At 56.6% G+C, this 15,372-nt stretch overlaps 1 protein-coding gene across 1 annotated transcript in view; it reads right to left on the minus strand.

The window, feature by feature from the left end:
• The window catches only part of TMEM132E (transmembrane protein 132E), a 59,058-nt gene continuing 50,490 nt past the window's right edge, over positions 6,805 to 15,372 (minus strand). Inside the window, exons 6-9 of the mRNA XM_018064235.1 lie at positions 12,978 to 13,183; positions 10,844 to 11,129; positions 9,893 to 10,084; positions 6,805 to 8,935 (exon numbers count right to left, since the gene is read on the minus strand). Coding sequence (XP_017919724.1) covers positions 7,880 to 8,935; positions 9,893 to 10,084; positions 10,844 to 11,129; positions 12,978 to 13,183 — 1,740 coding nt within the window. The 3' untranslated portion in view covers positions 6,805 to 7,879. The remainder of the gene's footprint in view (positions 8,936 to 9,892; positions 10,085 to 10,843; positions 11,130 to 12,977; positions 13,184 to 15,372) is intronic.

The following is a 15,372-nucleotide window of genomic DNA, read 5'->3' on the forward strand; positions in this document are numbered from 1 at the left end:
CTGCTAGAATGTCCTCTCCTCCCCCTCCTTCCCTTCTCTTCCCTCCCTGAGAGATGTGGTCCCTGCCTGGTGCGCTAACCATGGTCCAGCTTCCCTCCCCTGGGCCCGCCATTTCCCTTGATAGAGGGCCATCTCACGGGGGACCTGAAATCTGGAATGGAGCCCAGATGGGGTGGGGAACAGACTGCGGAAGAAGGACCCCATAGGCGAGTGCGTATGAAGGAGGAGACCCTGGAACAGAATCTCAGCTTCTGTCGATGCTGATGAATTGCATCTCATCAGGCGAGGGCTGGGCTCCACTCTGCCCCTTGGAGGGGTGGACTGTGTGTCGAGGTGGCTGCTGCTGCTGCTGCTAAGTCGCTTCAGTCGTGTCCGACTCTGTGCGACCCCACAGATGGCAGCCCACCAGGCTCCCCCGTCCCTGGGATTCTCCAGGCAAGAACACTGGAGTGGGTTGCCATTTCCTTCTTCAATTCATGAAAGTGAAAAGTGAAAATTGAAAGTGAAGTCGCTCAGTTGTGTCTGACTCTTAGCGGTAAAGAATAAATCAGAAGGGGCATAGAGGGGAAGGCATGCTGGACCCTTCCCTTGCTCCCTCCCACCTTCGGTATTCCCCCAGCCTCCTTTGTCCCTGATCTGTCTGGGCTGGGGGTCTGCAGGTGGAGACCATTTCAGGACCAGGGCTCAGCTGCTAGCTTCACTAAAGAATGGAAGCGTGGGGGTCCACTCTCAGGACACTGCTCACTTTACCTTCGCTCCCAGTCAACTCTCCTAACTGGCAGGACCCCTCCTAATGGGAGAAGCTACAGGAAGCAACCCCAGAGACCTTGCCGCAGGACAAATCATAGGAGGTCTGTTGCAATGGAGGAGAAGGAAAGTCCCTCTAGAACTGTAGAAGGTCCGGAGGGAGAGGGCACCTCCATGAAACCCAAACAGAGCTGGGCAGGGGGCTGCCTGAGTGTGCACAGGGAGATGGCAGCGGACCTGGGGCTCAAGTCCTTCCAGCCTCAATCTTCTGGGGTCCCCACGGCAGCCTGCCCCATGGGACAGGGGCCTGAAGACCCCTCTGTGCCCCAGGGAGGGGCTGGCAGGCACCGTGAGTCCTGTGTTTGAATCCACTTGACAGATGGGTTCACAGGTGGGTTCCAGACAAGGGCACAGAGGGTCAGTCCAGGGACAGACCTCAGTCAGAATCTAGTCCAGACCCTTCATCTCGCAGCAGAGGGCCGGAGACTCATGCAAAGTCACCCTGCAAGTGGTGGGGGCAGGCAGGGGACTGGGACCCAAGCAGCTCAGCAGCACAGGGCTTCTCCAGGGCCACCCGTGGGAGAGTCCCTTCCTCACCTCCCCTGTGCATGCCTCTCAGCCAGGCCCCTGCAGACCCCATCCCCCAGCTACCAGGGTAAATCCATCCCACCTCCTCATTCCCAAATGTCTGTTTCTGACTTCCCAGCCATCTGGTAGACCCCTCCTAATGTCTTCCCTCAATGCCGCCTACAGCCTTGTCCAGGCTTCATTTTTGGATAAAATCTCCCAGCTTCCACGTGCATTTTACTTCTGCTCTGTGGGCTAAGTGTATGTGTAGGTTACTTTGTGCTTATTTGCACGTGTTCCTAAATTTTGCTGAATTCTCGATGGCATTTCTTCAAGTGTGTCAGTCTCTCCTCTCAGACTGGGAGCTGTTATAATACAGGGCCTGTTCCTCTTCCATCAGACGGGGATCTCCTGTGGAACAGACTATGGGCCCCTTCCGTCAGACTGAGAGCTCCCTGTGGGCAGGGGACTGACAACTTGAATGCTTCAGCTCTGTCTTAGCCCCAAGACTCGCTGCCTCTCTGGTGTACACAGGGACAGTTATCATTCCCTTCCCCGCAAACTCCATCCCTACGGACCCCCTCACCCACAATCTGGCAAATCCCAAACCTACAGAAGCAACTGCCAGCGGCAGCATCAAGCAGAGGATGGCAGAGATGGCAAAGCTTGGAGAGCTGCTGAGGACATCAAAACTGTTACCCTACCCCTTGTCCATAGCATCTCTCTAAGAGGGCGGAGGGAGAAGGTGCAAGCTGGCAGGGCTGGTTGGTGCTCCAGGCTTCACACCTCCAGATCTGAGGACCATCATGATGGAAGGCACTCGAGGGACCATCTGGCTCTGGATTCTAGCTGAGGTCCTGGCTTGTCCCAGACACATGGCCACGTGACCAAGTCAATAGCAGAGAGAGAACTCCCACCAAACTGCTGGACTCCCGGCCTCGTGCTCTTGACACACTGCATTGGAATGATTCTCTGAGCTCCTGGTCCCCATGGAGGAGGGCAGCGTGGGGCAGAGGAAAGATGGGAAGCTTGAACCAGTGTAACCTAGGTTTGAATCTTTCTGCTGCTATTTGTTTGCTGTGTGGCGTGAGACAAGTCATACAACTTCTGGGCCTCAGTTTTGTCATCTATAAAATGGACATAATGAAACCACCTACCTTACTTGGATAGTGTGTAGAGTCAATGGAATCATGAATATAGGGTGGTTAGCATGGAGCTCCAATAATTTGGCCACCTGATGCGAAAAGTTGACTCATTAGAAAAGACCCTGATGCTGGGAAATGCAGGAGGAGAAAGGGATGACAGAGGACGAGATGTTTGGATGGCATCACAGACTCAGTGGACATGGGTTTGAGCAAACTCCAGGCGACAGTGAAGGACAGGGAAGCCCAGAGTCCTGCAGTCCATGGGGTTGCCAAGAGTTGGATAAGAATGAGCGACTGAACAACAAAAATAACAACAACAATGGATGGAGTAAGCACTCAGGAAATGTTAGCGATCGCTATTTAATCCTTTTCCTTCCTCTGTGCTTGGCACACCAATGGATCCATGACAAGGGTTTAATAAACATCCACTGTGCTACCATGCCCGGGGTGGGAACATAGGGGTTGTCCTCAACTTCCCAATGTCTCTTTCTTACTCTCTGCAGGCTGAAGGGACTGCCAGTTCCCCAAAGGAAAGGGCAGGTACAACTCATACCCACTTCCTCGTCTGTGGGACCTGCTCTCCTAACAAGCCCAGCTCAGCATCTTGCTTGGGAAAGCCCCGCTGGCTCCCTGCTCCTAGGGTGACCAAGAGCGGGTTGGATGGCAGTCTGTTGTGATGGTCAGCTGGGGGTGGAGCTCCTAGCAGGGGAGGGAGTGTGTCCCCTCTAACAGTGGGAGGGGAACCATAGCGCTCAGCGTATTCCATCTGCCCCTCAGCAGTATCCACAATCTATACCTTAAATGGGAGTCCCACAGCCTTGCTCCCATCACATGCTATCACTTCAGTCATGCCTGACTCTGTGACCCCATGGACTGTAGCCCACCAGGTTCCTCTGTCACTGGGATTCTCCAGGCAAGAATACTGGAGTGGGTTGCCATTTCCTCTTCCAGGGGATCTTCCCAACCCAGGGAACTGAACCCCCATTTCTTACATCTCCTGCATTGACTGGCAGATTCTTTACCACTGGCACCACCTGCTTCTATCACCGAGCACATCAAATCCTTACAAGGCCCTCTATCCGCCACGTTTTGGAGGCCCTCTCCACCTCCAAAACTCTCCAGCGTTGTCTCCCCTTCAATTGTTAATATCATCAGTTGCTTCAGGTTGTAGCAGAAAGACAGTAGGTTTGTAGCTGCCTGCCAACCTACTTCTAAGCTGGAGGCCTTGGGCAAGTTACTTGCACACTCTCTGTGTGCCCCTCTCCTCACCTAGAAAATAGGAGTTAGTAGTTCTTATCTCCCTGGACTTTTGCGTAATATAGGCGTTGAGCCCCTGCGGAAAGATCAGTGGATATTGTCTGGTATATAGTGGCAGTTTCCATGTTTGCACAGCTGGAGAAACGAGGGCCCAGAGCTGGTCGTGTTCTGGCTGAAGGTCACACAGCAAATGCACTGCAGGCCCCAGGGGTCCTTCTCACTTGTCTGAGGAAGCTTCATCCGTTTAAATGAGAATTTCTCTTTCTGGCCCTTATATTGTATTTCTTATGCTCTCAGTTTGGGTCCAAGTCTCTCCCCCTTCTCTTAAGGGGGGCATAGTACCCGGCACACAGTAGGCGCCTGTTAATATTTAGTGAAGACAGGCTTGGAGGTGCGTCCCAGTGTGCAGGCGGTGACAGGGAGCACTGACGGGTGGGGGCGGGGGAGAGCTCAGTATTTTTTTCTGCGCCCTGGCTCTGCCCTCACCCGCCCCCGGCTGTTGGCTGCCTGAGAAATCTCATTTGGCCACTAAGCTGATTCATGGGCCGGGTTCCCCGGTGCTCCCTGAGCAGCTCTCTTGTCAATAGCTGTTCTTTACAAGCTCCCTTGATTCGTTTTTGGGGTTGAAGACAAATTTTTAAAGCAGAGTTTAGCATCCAGGCCATTCCAGAGGGGCTGTTAACTTAATGTCCCGCCTCGTTCCCTCCAAGCTTCTTGCCTCTTGATCCCTATGTGGGTCAGGACTCGCCGTTTCCAACAATTGCTTCTCTGGGTCCTTGCCTTAGAACAGGGGGGTGACGAATGAAGAGAAAGGAACCCAGATGACAAGCCAGGGTGGCAGGCAAGGCTCGGGCTCCGCTGCTAGGGTGGCTGTGTGACTGTCGCCCGAGCGCTCCCCCTCCCTGGGTCCTCTTTCCCTGTTTGTGAAAGCGTGGATGCTGACAAATACCACATCGCTTCCACGGTCGTCCCTGGAGCGGCCAGTTCTCTGAGGCTCCGTTAGGAAGGAGATCTCGGTGTTAGTAGCATCTCTTGTCTCATCCCTTCATCCTCACGCGGGGTGATGCAGCTGGCAAATTCTACAGTGAATGCCATGGTGTCCACTGGCTCTCTGCTGCTACTGCCTTTCTGCTGTAGCCTGCTCCTAACTGGTCCCCTTGCCCCTCCAACCCTTCCTTCATTCACCCAGCAAGAGGGAAATGACCTGAACCTCAAGCCTAAGCCTGACTCCCCAGTCCATTTTGAACCTGTTGGCGTCCACTCCTTGGTATATACATTTTGTGTGTTTCTCCATCACCAGAGACCCATGGTCCAGGCACAAGGAAAGCGCGTACAGAGACAAGGCAGCAAAAAAAAAAAAAAAAAAAATGCCCCTGGGGTGTCGAATATGCAGCCTCTGGACCCCCACACCCACTGCTCTCCCTTCCAGGAATGCCCTTGGCCTTGTTCTCAAACTAAGTTTGAGTATGTCTGCCCCTCCCTTCTTTGCATCCCTCCAACCCAGGGCAAAGCTCTATCATCAATCATCCCAGGCCACTGTGGTCAGATGACATGTCCATCGTCCCTGTGGGGCTGAAGCTCCTTGGGGACAAGCCCACGGTTTTGCCTCCTCTCTCCCTGGCAGGGCCCAGCACACAGTAGGAGCTTGATGTGTCAAATAAATGAATTGGACCCTCATTCCAGATTCCACACCAGCACCTCCCATGCAGACACACCCCAGCTGAGATGTTCATCCTCCCTTGATACACACCTATGTCCTTGTTTCTCCCTGAAACTCTGCGTGAATAAGTGGTGAAGTGGCAGAGTGGATGGGGATTAATGGAGATAAAAATGGGAAGCCACTGAAATGGAAATCCACTCATAGCTTGCGTCTGGACTTTAGTTACCAAATATTTGTTGAGTGCTTGCCAATTCTGGGCACCATGGGTGAAAGAAAATGACAGAGAGCCCCCCTCCCCGCTCCTCTAGGACCCTCTAGGAGGCCACCGTCAGGGCACATTGGAACAGCAGGTACCTGATGTCCTGGACATTCCAGGAGCGCCCTCATGCCAAGCCCACCTATGGTTATGCCCTACATGGCTTTCTGGCAGCTCCCAGCTTCCCTGCTGCTGAGCCACACCTGTTCTTTGTTGCCAGCACATCGGGGGCAGAGCTAGCATTCTTTCAGGCTCACATATTACCTGAACACGAAGACCTGAATGTTGCAGTCTCCTTTTACTGAACATCTCTGCTTGCTAGGATCTGTGCCCACAGCTTTGCCTGCTGCTGGGCACTGTGCACAGCACTTTATAGACATGATCTCATCCAGTCCTCACCCCAACCCCAGGGCTGCCCCCGCCGGTTGAGCAGAGGATCCTGGCCGGCAGTCTTCCTTTGGTCGTGGGCAACAGCTATTTGGGGCAGTTGCACACACAGCTCTCGTCCTGCCCCTGATCCCTTCTGGGACAGATGCAACCAGCTGGAGCCACCTGTTCAGGGCGCTGAAGGCTGGCCAGGGCGCCTTGGCTGGGCTCTTGCTCCCCCCAGGCTTCCAGTGGTCCCCAGGGCTGCGGCCTGCACTGGAGAGAGGTCTCACAGGGACAAGGGAGGCCATGAGTAGCTGCAGAGGGGCTCACCCAACAGCCATTGCTCTCTCCCACGTGGTTTTCTGACCCGGAGTCCCCCAGATTGTCCCCATCAATCCCTGGAGAAGAGAGGCTTCCCTGGGAGAGGTTGATGGTGACAAGGAGGGTCACCCTCTGAAAGGTGGACTGAAGGCAGAGGAGGAAACTGGAGTGAGCTCAGCTGTGCACACAGCCCTCTCACCTCTCCCCTTTGTCTTCTGTCTCCTCTACCCCTCTCTGAGAGGAGGCATCTCTTTATAAGGGGCCACTTCTGGGTCCAAGAGTCCTCCATCCCCATGTGAGCATCCCTCCAGCACCAGGGGGTTTAAAGGGACCCGGATGTAGGAGAAGGAGGCGCAGGACTCCAGGCGGCTCAGCCGTGTTTCCGTCTCACGTCATTTAGTGGGACCTCTGTGTGTGTGTACACGTGCGCGCGTGCACGCACCTGCACCGCAAGGAAGGGACGCAGAGCCAGCCACCACGCGTTGTCTGTTCTCCGGGAGCTGTTGCCCCACCCCCAGTCTTGTTGCCTCTGTTTATTTAAGAAAAATCCGACACAGTGGTGGGTAGAACCCGAGAGAAGGGCGGCCGTGGGATGGGGTCAGGGAGCCGCGGCTCCCTCTGCCTTGCTCATCCCACAGTCCCCCAGCAGTTGGGCGTCTTCTCCCACGGGATGCTGCCCTGTGGGAAGGGGGTGGCCACCGCTGCAGAGAGGAAGGAGGAGTGGGCGGAGCGGGAGGGGAGGCTAAGGCGTGGTGTTGATCTTGCTGAGGGGTGGGCGGGAGGCACCCAGGACTCCTGGGTGCCCAGACCACAGTGCTCTGGGGTGGACCCAGGACTCTTCCCCCTGAGGGCCTGCCCATAGCCCTTGGGGGCAGAGGATGGAGTCCTGAGATCTCAGAGAGGGGCCTGGCTTGACCCCAGACTTCTCTATAGAGTCAGCTCCCAGATCCTAGGAAGGGACTTGGGGGGGGCACCCGGAAGCCAGCAGATGCTACAAACATTCCCTGCCTCCACCCCCGCCGCCCTAAATGTTTTGTCCACAGCAAGATCCTCGGCAGGGCAGGCAGCCGCTGCCTCCCCACCCTGCAGGACAGAAATCCCTGAATAGTGGTTTGAGAAAAGTCTTTGTGCAGCTTGTAACACAAGGCTCCCCCCAGAACCCCTCCCCCTGAATGGGGGAAGCAGGAGATATGGGGGGGCGGGGCCCTCTCAGCCCAAACTTGACTTCCGTACCCCGATTTGGGGCAGGGGGGTTGTCTAAGATGGGAGGAGGGTTGGAAAGGGGAGAAGGAGGGCTGGGATTGCTTTCCTCTTAGCCAGCTCCAGGAGGAAGGCGCCTCCACCTTTGGGGGCAGAGGAGTGGTAGGGGGAGGCAGGGAAGAAGAACCACCGTGAGGGGCGGCGGCCATCCCCACCCTGGAGGAGCAAAGCTGCAGGGGCCGGACTATAAAATCCACTGGCTCGCGCCGGCCCACATCACATGTGAGCAGGGTCCTGGCTGTGAATCATACAGAGCCCACCCTGCCCTGGTGGGGCGGGGGAGTCGGGACGGCACCTCTACGCAATCTCTTTGATTCTGCGCATGTAATTGTGCAGGTCCGAGGGCGGGGCGGGCCGCGTGGTGCCCGTCACATCCGGGCAGCCCCATCCCAGGTCCTCTTCGTCTTCCTCGTCCTCTTCGCCGGCGGGCACCGAGTCATAGGCCAGCTCCTCCGAGGGCAGCGTGGTGAAGGTGGTGAACTTGACCCGCTTGCGCTTGGAGGTGGGCGAACTGGCGGGGTCCTCGGCCTGGTCCCGGGCCGAGCCGCCCGAGGAGCCGTCGCCCCGCCCGTGCACCTGACTCTGGACGCTGGTCTGCGAGCTGCCGCTGCTGTGGTGGTCACCGTGGCAGCAGGCGGGCACGGTCTCCATCGGGTTGCTGGCGGGCGGCGACAGCTCCCCCTGCACCCGCAGTGGCTGCCCGTTACCCAGGAACACCCAGTGGTGAGAGTGGTCCATGCTGGTCTGGCCCTCGGGCGGGATGCGCTTGTGCCGATAGCGCAGCACGAAGACGATGCAGTTGATGAGGAAGACGAGGATGGCCAGGCAGAAGACGCCCAGCAGCGCGTACATGCCGATCTCCAGATCCGTCAGCCCCCGGGGCATCTGCAGGAAGCCGGTGGGCAGCGGCAGGAAGTCTTCTGTGGGTGGCACAGCCGGGCTGGCAGTGCCAGGGGCCGCGGCCTCGGGTCGGGGTCCCGCCGTGCCGGGCGGGCCAGCTCCCCGGGCCTCGTCCTCGCCCCCGCCGGGCCCTGGCTGGCTGGGGCCGGGGTAGTCGTAGGTGGGGTCCTCCTCGTCCCGCCCAAAGTGCACCCGCAGGCCCACGGGGGTCGTGGCCAGCACACTTTTGCGCTTGGTCTTCTGGCAGCTCTCGGCGATGGTGAGCTCCGCGCGGAGCAGCTCTCCGGCCCCCTCGGCTTCCGCCACCACCAGCGGAAAGGCCCGGTCCTGGGTCACCGTGGCCACGCGCTCATCCAGGCTGCTCACCAGCAGCCCGTAGTCCCGGGGGCTGTAGAGGGAGAGTGGGGCCGTGGTTCCATCGCTGTAGGAGAGCCAGAGGCTCAGGAGGGCTTCCTGGAGGTGGACGAGCAGGAGAGGACAGGAGTCAGAGAACTCCTAGGGCTGGCTTCCCTGCTAGATCCTGAGCTCCCTGAGGGTGGGGCCCAGGTGCTCTGGCTCCCTGCCGTATTCCCAGTGCTGGAACAGAGCCTGGTGGGTGACCAGTGCTCGGAACCATTATTTGCATGGGAGTTCTCCTTTGGAGGTGGTGGAGAGGGTACATAGAAGTTTATAGACTCGTACCTCCCCGAGGATATCCTCTCCCACTTCACCCTTCTCCCCTGGATGAGCTGATGGTAAATCCCACCTTGGTTCTAACTCGAATCCTCCTTCCTCTTCTAGGAGCCACACCCCATCTCCATGCCTGACTTTGGGATCACCCCCAGCAGACACGTGGACATCGAGAGCACAACATACTCAACTTCAGCCTTGTCCTCTGTGTGTTACACCTCCTGAGAACTGACCTCCTTGTGGATGAAGAAGCAGGGCCCAGAGACAAGCCACTGGCCTGGGGTCACAAAGCAAATTAAAGCCGAGAACTCCTGAGTCCTGACTTCTGGCTTGGTGCTCAATACCCACTGTTGCCCTCCCTGTGTCCCCACATGTAACTTTTCACCTTAGACCACGGCCAGTGTCCTGGAATATCTGTGGGGCGGGGCAGCTATAGTTGTGGGGGTCCAGAGATGGGTGAGGGTGATTCCTGGGGGTGGAGGAAAAGCTAACGGGCCTTCTGAGAATCCAGGAGGGAACCCTCCACTGGAACGCCTCGAGGCGGCAGGTGCAGGATGCGAGGCCTTGGCCAGACTCCTGTGCAGATGGCAGGGCAATGGGGTGGGGCAGGCTTGCTGGGCATGAAGAGTAAACGGATCTTCCATTATCAGAGCCCCAATCTGGGGGGACCCGCAGCCAGAACCTGCAGGTTCTCCTTCCACACTCCAAGCCCCCAGGCTGGCCAGTTGGGCATCCAGTTACCTGCTTGAGGAAGCTGAGGGTCTGCTGGGCAGCAGCAGTGGCCAGGATGGTGTGGCTGCTCCCAGGGCTGGGTCGCAGGGAGAGGGTGAGGCTGGCCACCACCTGGGCCTGCAGCTGTGTGATGCTGACCTTCTCCTCTGTCACTGTCAGCAGCGTCTCCCCAAGCACAGACTCCGTCAGAGGGGACACCACCTGCAGCAGAGTGGGGCGAGAGTGGGTGACAGGTGAGAGGGGTAGGTTGAGTTTTAAAGAAAACAACAGCTCTTCCCCCGACCCCCACAGTGGTAAATAGCAATTGGTGGTCAGCTTCGATGTCAGGGAGACAAAAAGGAGTGGTGGGGACTGGGGCAAATGGGAGAATTTGTGACCATGTCAAAAAGGCATCAGTACTGACTCCGCCTGATGACTGCCAGGTCAGAATGCAGAGCCAGTGTGGCCAGATTCATACTCTCTCAAATCAGAAATTTACATTAAAAAAAGGGGGGGGGAATCTCCCAATTTTTAAATGGCGGATCCATTGGTTTTTAAACCAAATATGTCCACAAGCATATTCCAGCCCATGGGTCACTATTTATAATCCTTTATGTGGATGATATCTGCCGAGGCACCCAGTTATCAAGGAGAAAGGTCAAAGCTGAGTTCCTAGATCTCCAAATTCCCTTTCCTGGCCTCTGGGTTGGCTGAGCCCTCCCCCCTGCCCCCATCCCCTCCTCATCCCCATCTACTCTCAGGGACCACATTGAGCCATGCAAGGTTGATGAGTCTGGGAGAGAGAACCTTCACCAAGGTGAAGTTGACCTTGACCTTCGATGATGGAATTTCCAGCAAAAGGGCAGGCGGGGAAGCAAGTGTGTTTCGGGGGCCGTCTGGGGTTACTCCCTGAGGCTGAGGCCCCAGAAACCCTATCTTGGGGATATCTGTATCATGGTGAACTCCCTACCCCATGCCTACCTTGAAGGGAGTGGTGCCCGGCTCCAGCCCAGCCAGCGTGCTGCTGTCTACCATGCGTGCCACTCGGGGGTCACCCACCCGCATGAAGTCGCTGACCAGGTCGGTGACCTCCACCAGCCAGTCGGGGCCCAGCATAGTGACCACCTGGTCGGTGCCCTCCGATGACGTCGTGTGGAACTGGGTGAAGACCTGCAGGGTGGCGTGCTGGTACTGCAAGGTGCAGCCGCGGCTCGCACTCTGCGGCCGCTCCTCCTCCTCGTCCTCATCCTCGCTTTCCCGGGCTGACCTGGGTGGGTGAGGCCGGAGGTCAGGGCTCCCCACCTGGCTTGGACCTGCACAGGTCCCACTCTCTCCATTGCCCTGCCGGCCCCTCCCCAGCTCCCATGGGTGGAAGCCTGGGCTCATCCCTTCTGTCTCTGCCAAGCTTGAAGCCCAGAGTCTCAGGCTTTGCTTTCCTAGATGGGTAACTTCTTGACCCTCCCCATCCACCCCAGGTCCCTCTCCACCTCTGCTTGGCTGAATCCACACCTGTGACTAACTGGCATCAAATATCAGCAAATACTGCCTCTTTCTCAGCACTAAGCACGTGCTGGGGCCTGGGCTCAGTTCTAAATTGGAGCAAAGGCGATCCTTGCTCGAGTGCCAGCAGGCTTAGCTGCCTCGTGTCCTACCTACAGCTGTGTGGCAGGCAGAATTTGGATGTTTAGCTGGTGAGACTTCCAAGCAGCGTGTGGGAGGTGTGTCCTGGCTTCCTGTGACTGCTCACAGTGAAATGCAAGAGGAGAGGGATAAATGGAGGGAGGAACCGGCGAGCAAAAGGGAACCCGGACTTGACAACTGGGGAAATTCTCAAACTCTCCAGATTGCCAAAAAATGTGAAAATCAGGAGGTTCACCCAGGCAAGTGGGCTTTGGAGAGAGAAGAGGGTGTGGCTAGTGCTTCACAAGGATCAAACCACTGGAAAATGCATTCACACAGAGGGTTCTTTATGTTAACTAATTTAATCCTCACAGCAGTCCTCTGAGTTAAGTGTTAATGTGCCCATTTCAGAGATGAGGAAACTGAGGCACAGTAGCCTTAGGTTGCCCAGTTAGCAAATGGCAGAGTCAGGATTTCAATCCAGGCCATCTGGCTTCAGAATTCTGGTTAATTCTGATAATGAATGAGAGTCTGGCATGCTAACTAGTTATGAGACCCAGGTGGCCAGTGTTCAAATTTTGTAGGGTTAGGGTCCTCACTACTCAAAGCAGCTTCAGCATCACCCAGGAGCTGGCCTGAAATGCAGACTTACAAGCCCCGTCCCAGGCTCACAGAATCAGAATCTGCATTTTAACAGCGTCCTCAGGTAATTCATGTGCAAGTTTGAGAGGCTCTGGTCTACACGCCTTGCTTTTCCAAATCTCTGCAGAACTAAGCTGGGCCCAATTCTTGCTGTGCCACCTGCTTCTCTCCCCAGCCTCACCCCTCCTGCGCTTAGCTGCCTGTCATTCTGCCTCTCTTCTCTGCTGGCTTTTCTCTCCAGCAGCGATGAGTGGGTGAGTGAGCCTGCTGAGTACCCATGGGTCTGCCCCACAGATGGGCACACATCCAGGTGTGTGAGCCTGGATACCAGTGAGGGGGCCTAGTATGAGTCACTGTGTACCTGGCTGACATACTCACAAGTGTGTCCCTAGTGTGCCCAGGCTGGGGCACGCATGTACAGTTGTGGGTATGCCTGTGTTGGTATTTCTACTCCATTCTGTCTGCTCCTTGACGGCAACTGGGCCAACTCCTTTTTCACGTATCCTTTAAAACTTAGCTCTAGAGTCACCTCTTCCAGGAAGCCTGCTTTGATTTCTTCTGGAGGAAGAGGTGGCTTTTTCCTTTGTGCCACTTGATTCTCTGCACTTGGGGCTTCCCCCATCCACTGCTCAGCAGCATATATATGACGGCTTCCCTGATGGACCCAGAGCTCCGCTGGGTCAGACTCTGGCCACACTGACCCCCTCCCCCCATCAGGGCCTTGGCACACAGTAGCTGCTCCATAAGAGTTTGTTGATTGCATAACTGACCTGCCGACTGTGTATACTGAGGGTCATAACACACACATGCAGATGAATCTTCCCAACATCTGTGGTGTGTGGTGGGGCCGTACCTTCGGTCGGGAAGGATAGGAACCCTCCAGCCCTTCACTTGGCTGAGGCGGGCATCCGAGAGCTCGATGTGCAGGGGCAGCTTGGGCACCCAGACGGTCATTTCCAGGGGGGCGTTGAGGACGTCGTAGCGGAAGGTGACCCTGGCGTTCATGGATCCGCGGGATTCCTTTCCGCTAACAAACACATAGTCACAGCTACTGGATACCTGGGGGTTGGGGGGTGGGGAGAGAGCTTGGTTGGCCTATTTTGCCCTACAGGTCATCCTGGGGGCCGAGCAGGGGAGGGACTTAAGTCTAACCAGGAAAGTCAGCCAGAAGCCCATTGGATAGAGAAAGTGCCAGTCACAAGAGACTGAAGGGGCGGGACCGGGTGGGAGAAGGCTCCTAATTTAACTCCTCTGGCAGGAAGTGAAGTGAAGTGAAGTCCATCAGTCTATCGGACTCTTTGCGACCCCATGGACTGTAGCCCACTAGGCTCCTCCATCCATGGAATTTTCCAAGCAAGAGTACTGGAATGGGTTGCCATTTCCTTCTCTGGGAGGAGATGTCAGCTTTCCTCACCTCCAGAGATCATCTCTTACTGGCTCCTGTGGGAGGCTTTTGCTCCCTGGCAAGAAGTCAATGTGCCATTCCTTTGAAAGGGGCTGCTTCTGATGTGCCAGGCCACACCGAGGGCAAGTCTGCATGCTGAGGGCCCCCTGCACTGGCTTTCCTCCCCAGCATGACCGTCTGGGCTATGGAGCAGGTGTCTGATGGGCAGAGGAGTGGCCTGTCCTGAGCAGGACACTCGGGTGTGACTGGGTGGGGAGGAGGTCATGGAGGAGAGGGTGGCGGAGGGGCAAGCCAACAGCTCCTCTGAGGTGCCTCTGGCCCCGAGGCTCCCGGGAGATAGGCCAGCTGGTTAATTTCAGGAGGGAGGCTGTTCCAGCCAGAGGTGGAGGTGAGGGGAAGAGAGAGGGAATTTCAGGACCAGAGAACCCTAAGCACAGACAGGTGGATGACTGCCATCAATGGGAGGAGCTTTTTTGCAAATGCATGCCCACCGGGACACCACCTTGGATTCTTAGAGGTTCCCCGGTGAGCATATGCTCCATGAACACATCTTGGCGGAGAGCTGTGCCCACTCACCGAGGTGCCCATGCTAGTACTTGAGGGTAGATGCAGTTGGTGCGTGTGGAAATGCCCATGTAACTGGAGAGAATCCTGCGTGCGATGCATCTAGGTGTTTCTACCTGTGCACACCCAGGGGTGCCCATCCCTGCATTTGGAGGAGCGTGCACCAGGCAGCCTGTAGGCTGACGACACCTCGAAGTCTCCGGTGGGGGGGTGGGGAGGGGCCTGGGATGGCGGGTCAGCTGTGGAGAAGAGCCCCTGACGGTCCCAAGCTCCTCAAAGCTCTCTTAGTCATCTGGCGGTGGGTGGTGGGTGAAAGGGCGTGGGATGGCGACCCCGCCAGAAATGCTCATTTCCCACTTTGGAAGGCAGAGAATCCAGCTGAAGGCTGGCAGATCCCATTTAGAATGTTGGCAAACTCCAGAAAGAACCTGAGCATATTTCGCTGAGAATGGAAACTGATTCCATTTAGAATCTTTGCTAATTCCCTTTGGTGTCTAAGCCACGGTGAGTCTTCTGGTCTACTCTGGGGTGGGGCTGGGGGAGTCTGGGTGGCAGGGCAGGTGCTGGGTGAGGGCTCTTGGGGGCAGGCCCACTTCTCCCCATCCCAGCCTGCAAGCAGTGGAGAGCCCCACAGGCCTGGGCAAAGCTTCTGGTCCTCAGGAGGCTGTGGGGGTGTGGTGCCCAGCCATCTGCTTTGGCTCACTCTGGGGACGTTATTCCTGAATTCGGGGGAAGGAGGAGGTGAGCCTCGGGCACCCCCATTCCGGGAGGGATCTAGTGTAGAGCATGGAGAGAGAGAGCACACATTCCCGGGGAGGGAGAAGGAAACTCACATCCCAGGTGTCCCCACTGAAGGATTTATAGGAACAGAGACAGCTTCTGCTGTCTGATCATTTGATTTTGACACCAGCTGGAGGCTGCCATAGCAAGCAGCTCGCCCACTTCCAGGTACCGGAGCTGGATGCCTCTCTCATCACTGCGTGCTCCACTGCCTTCTCCCCACATCTCTCCTCTGAGCACTGTCGAAAGCCAGGGGAAATCTGAAGGTCTTCAGGGGTGAGATGGCAAACTGGGTGAGATGGCCCTCACTGGCCATCCTCCATGACCACCATCCATGGAGGATGTTCGGCCCAGATGGGGTCACTGGGGAGGGAGCTCAGAGAGAGGTCTCCGGGAGTTGGAGGGATTGCAGTGGGTGTTCCCAGAGTGGGTCCTTTCATACAACCTTCACCCCTGGCCTAACTCATGAGCTGCTGCTTCTTCATTTTAAAAATATTTG

The sequence above is a fragment of the Capra hircus genome, chromosome 19, assembly GCF_001704415.2.
Source record: "Capra hircus breed San Clemente chromosome 19, ASM170441v1, whole genome shotgun sequence".
In the NCBI taxonomy this organism is placed as follows: Eukaryota; Metazoa; Chordata; class Mammalia; order Artiodactyla; family Bovidae; genus Capra; species Capra hircus.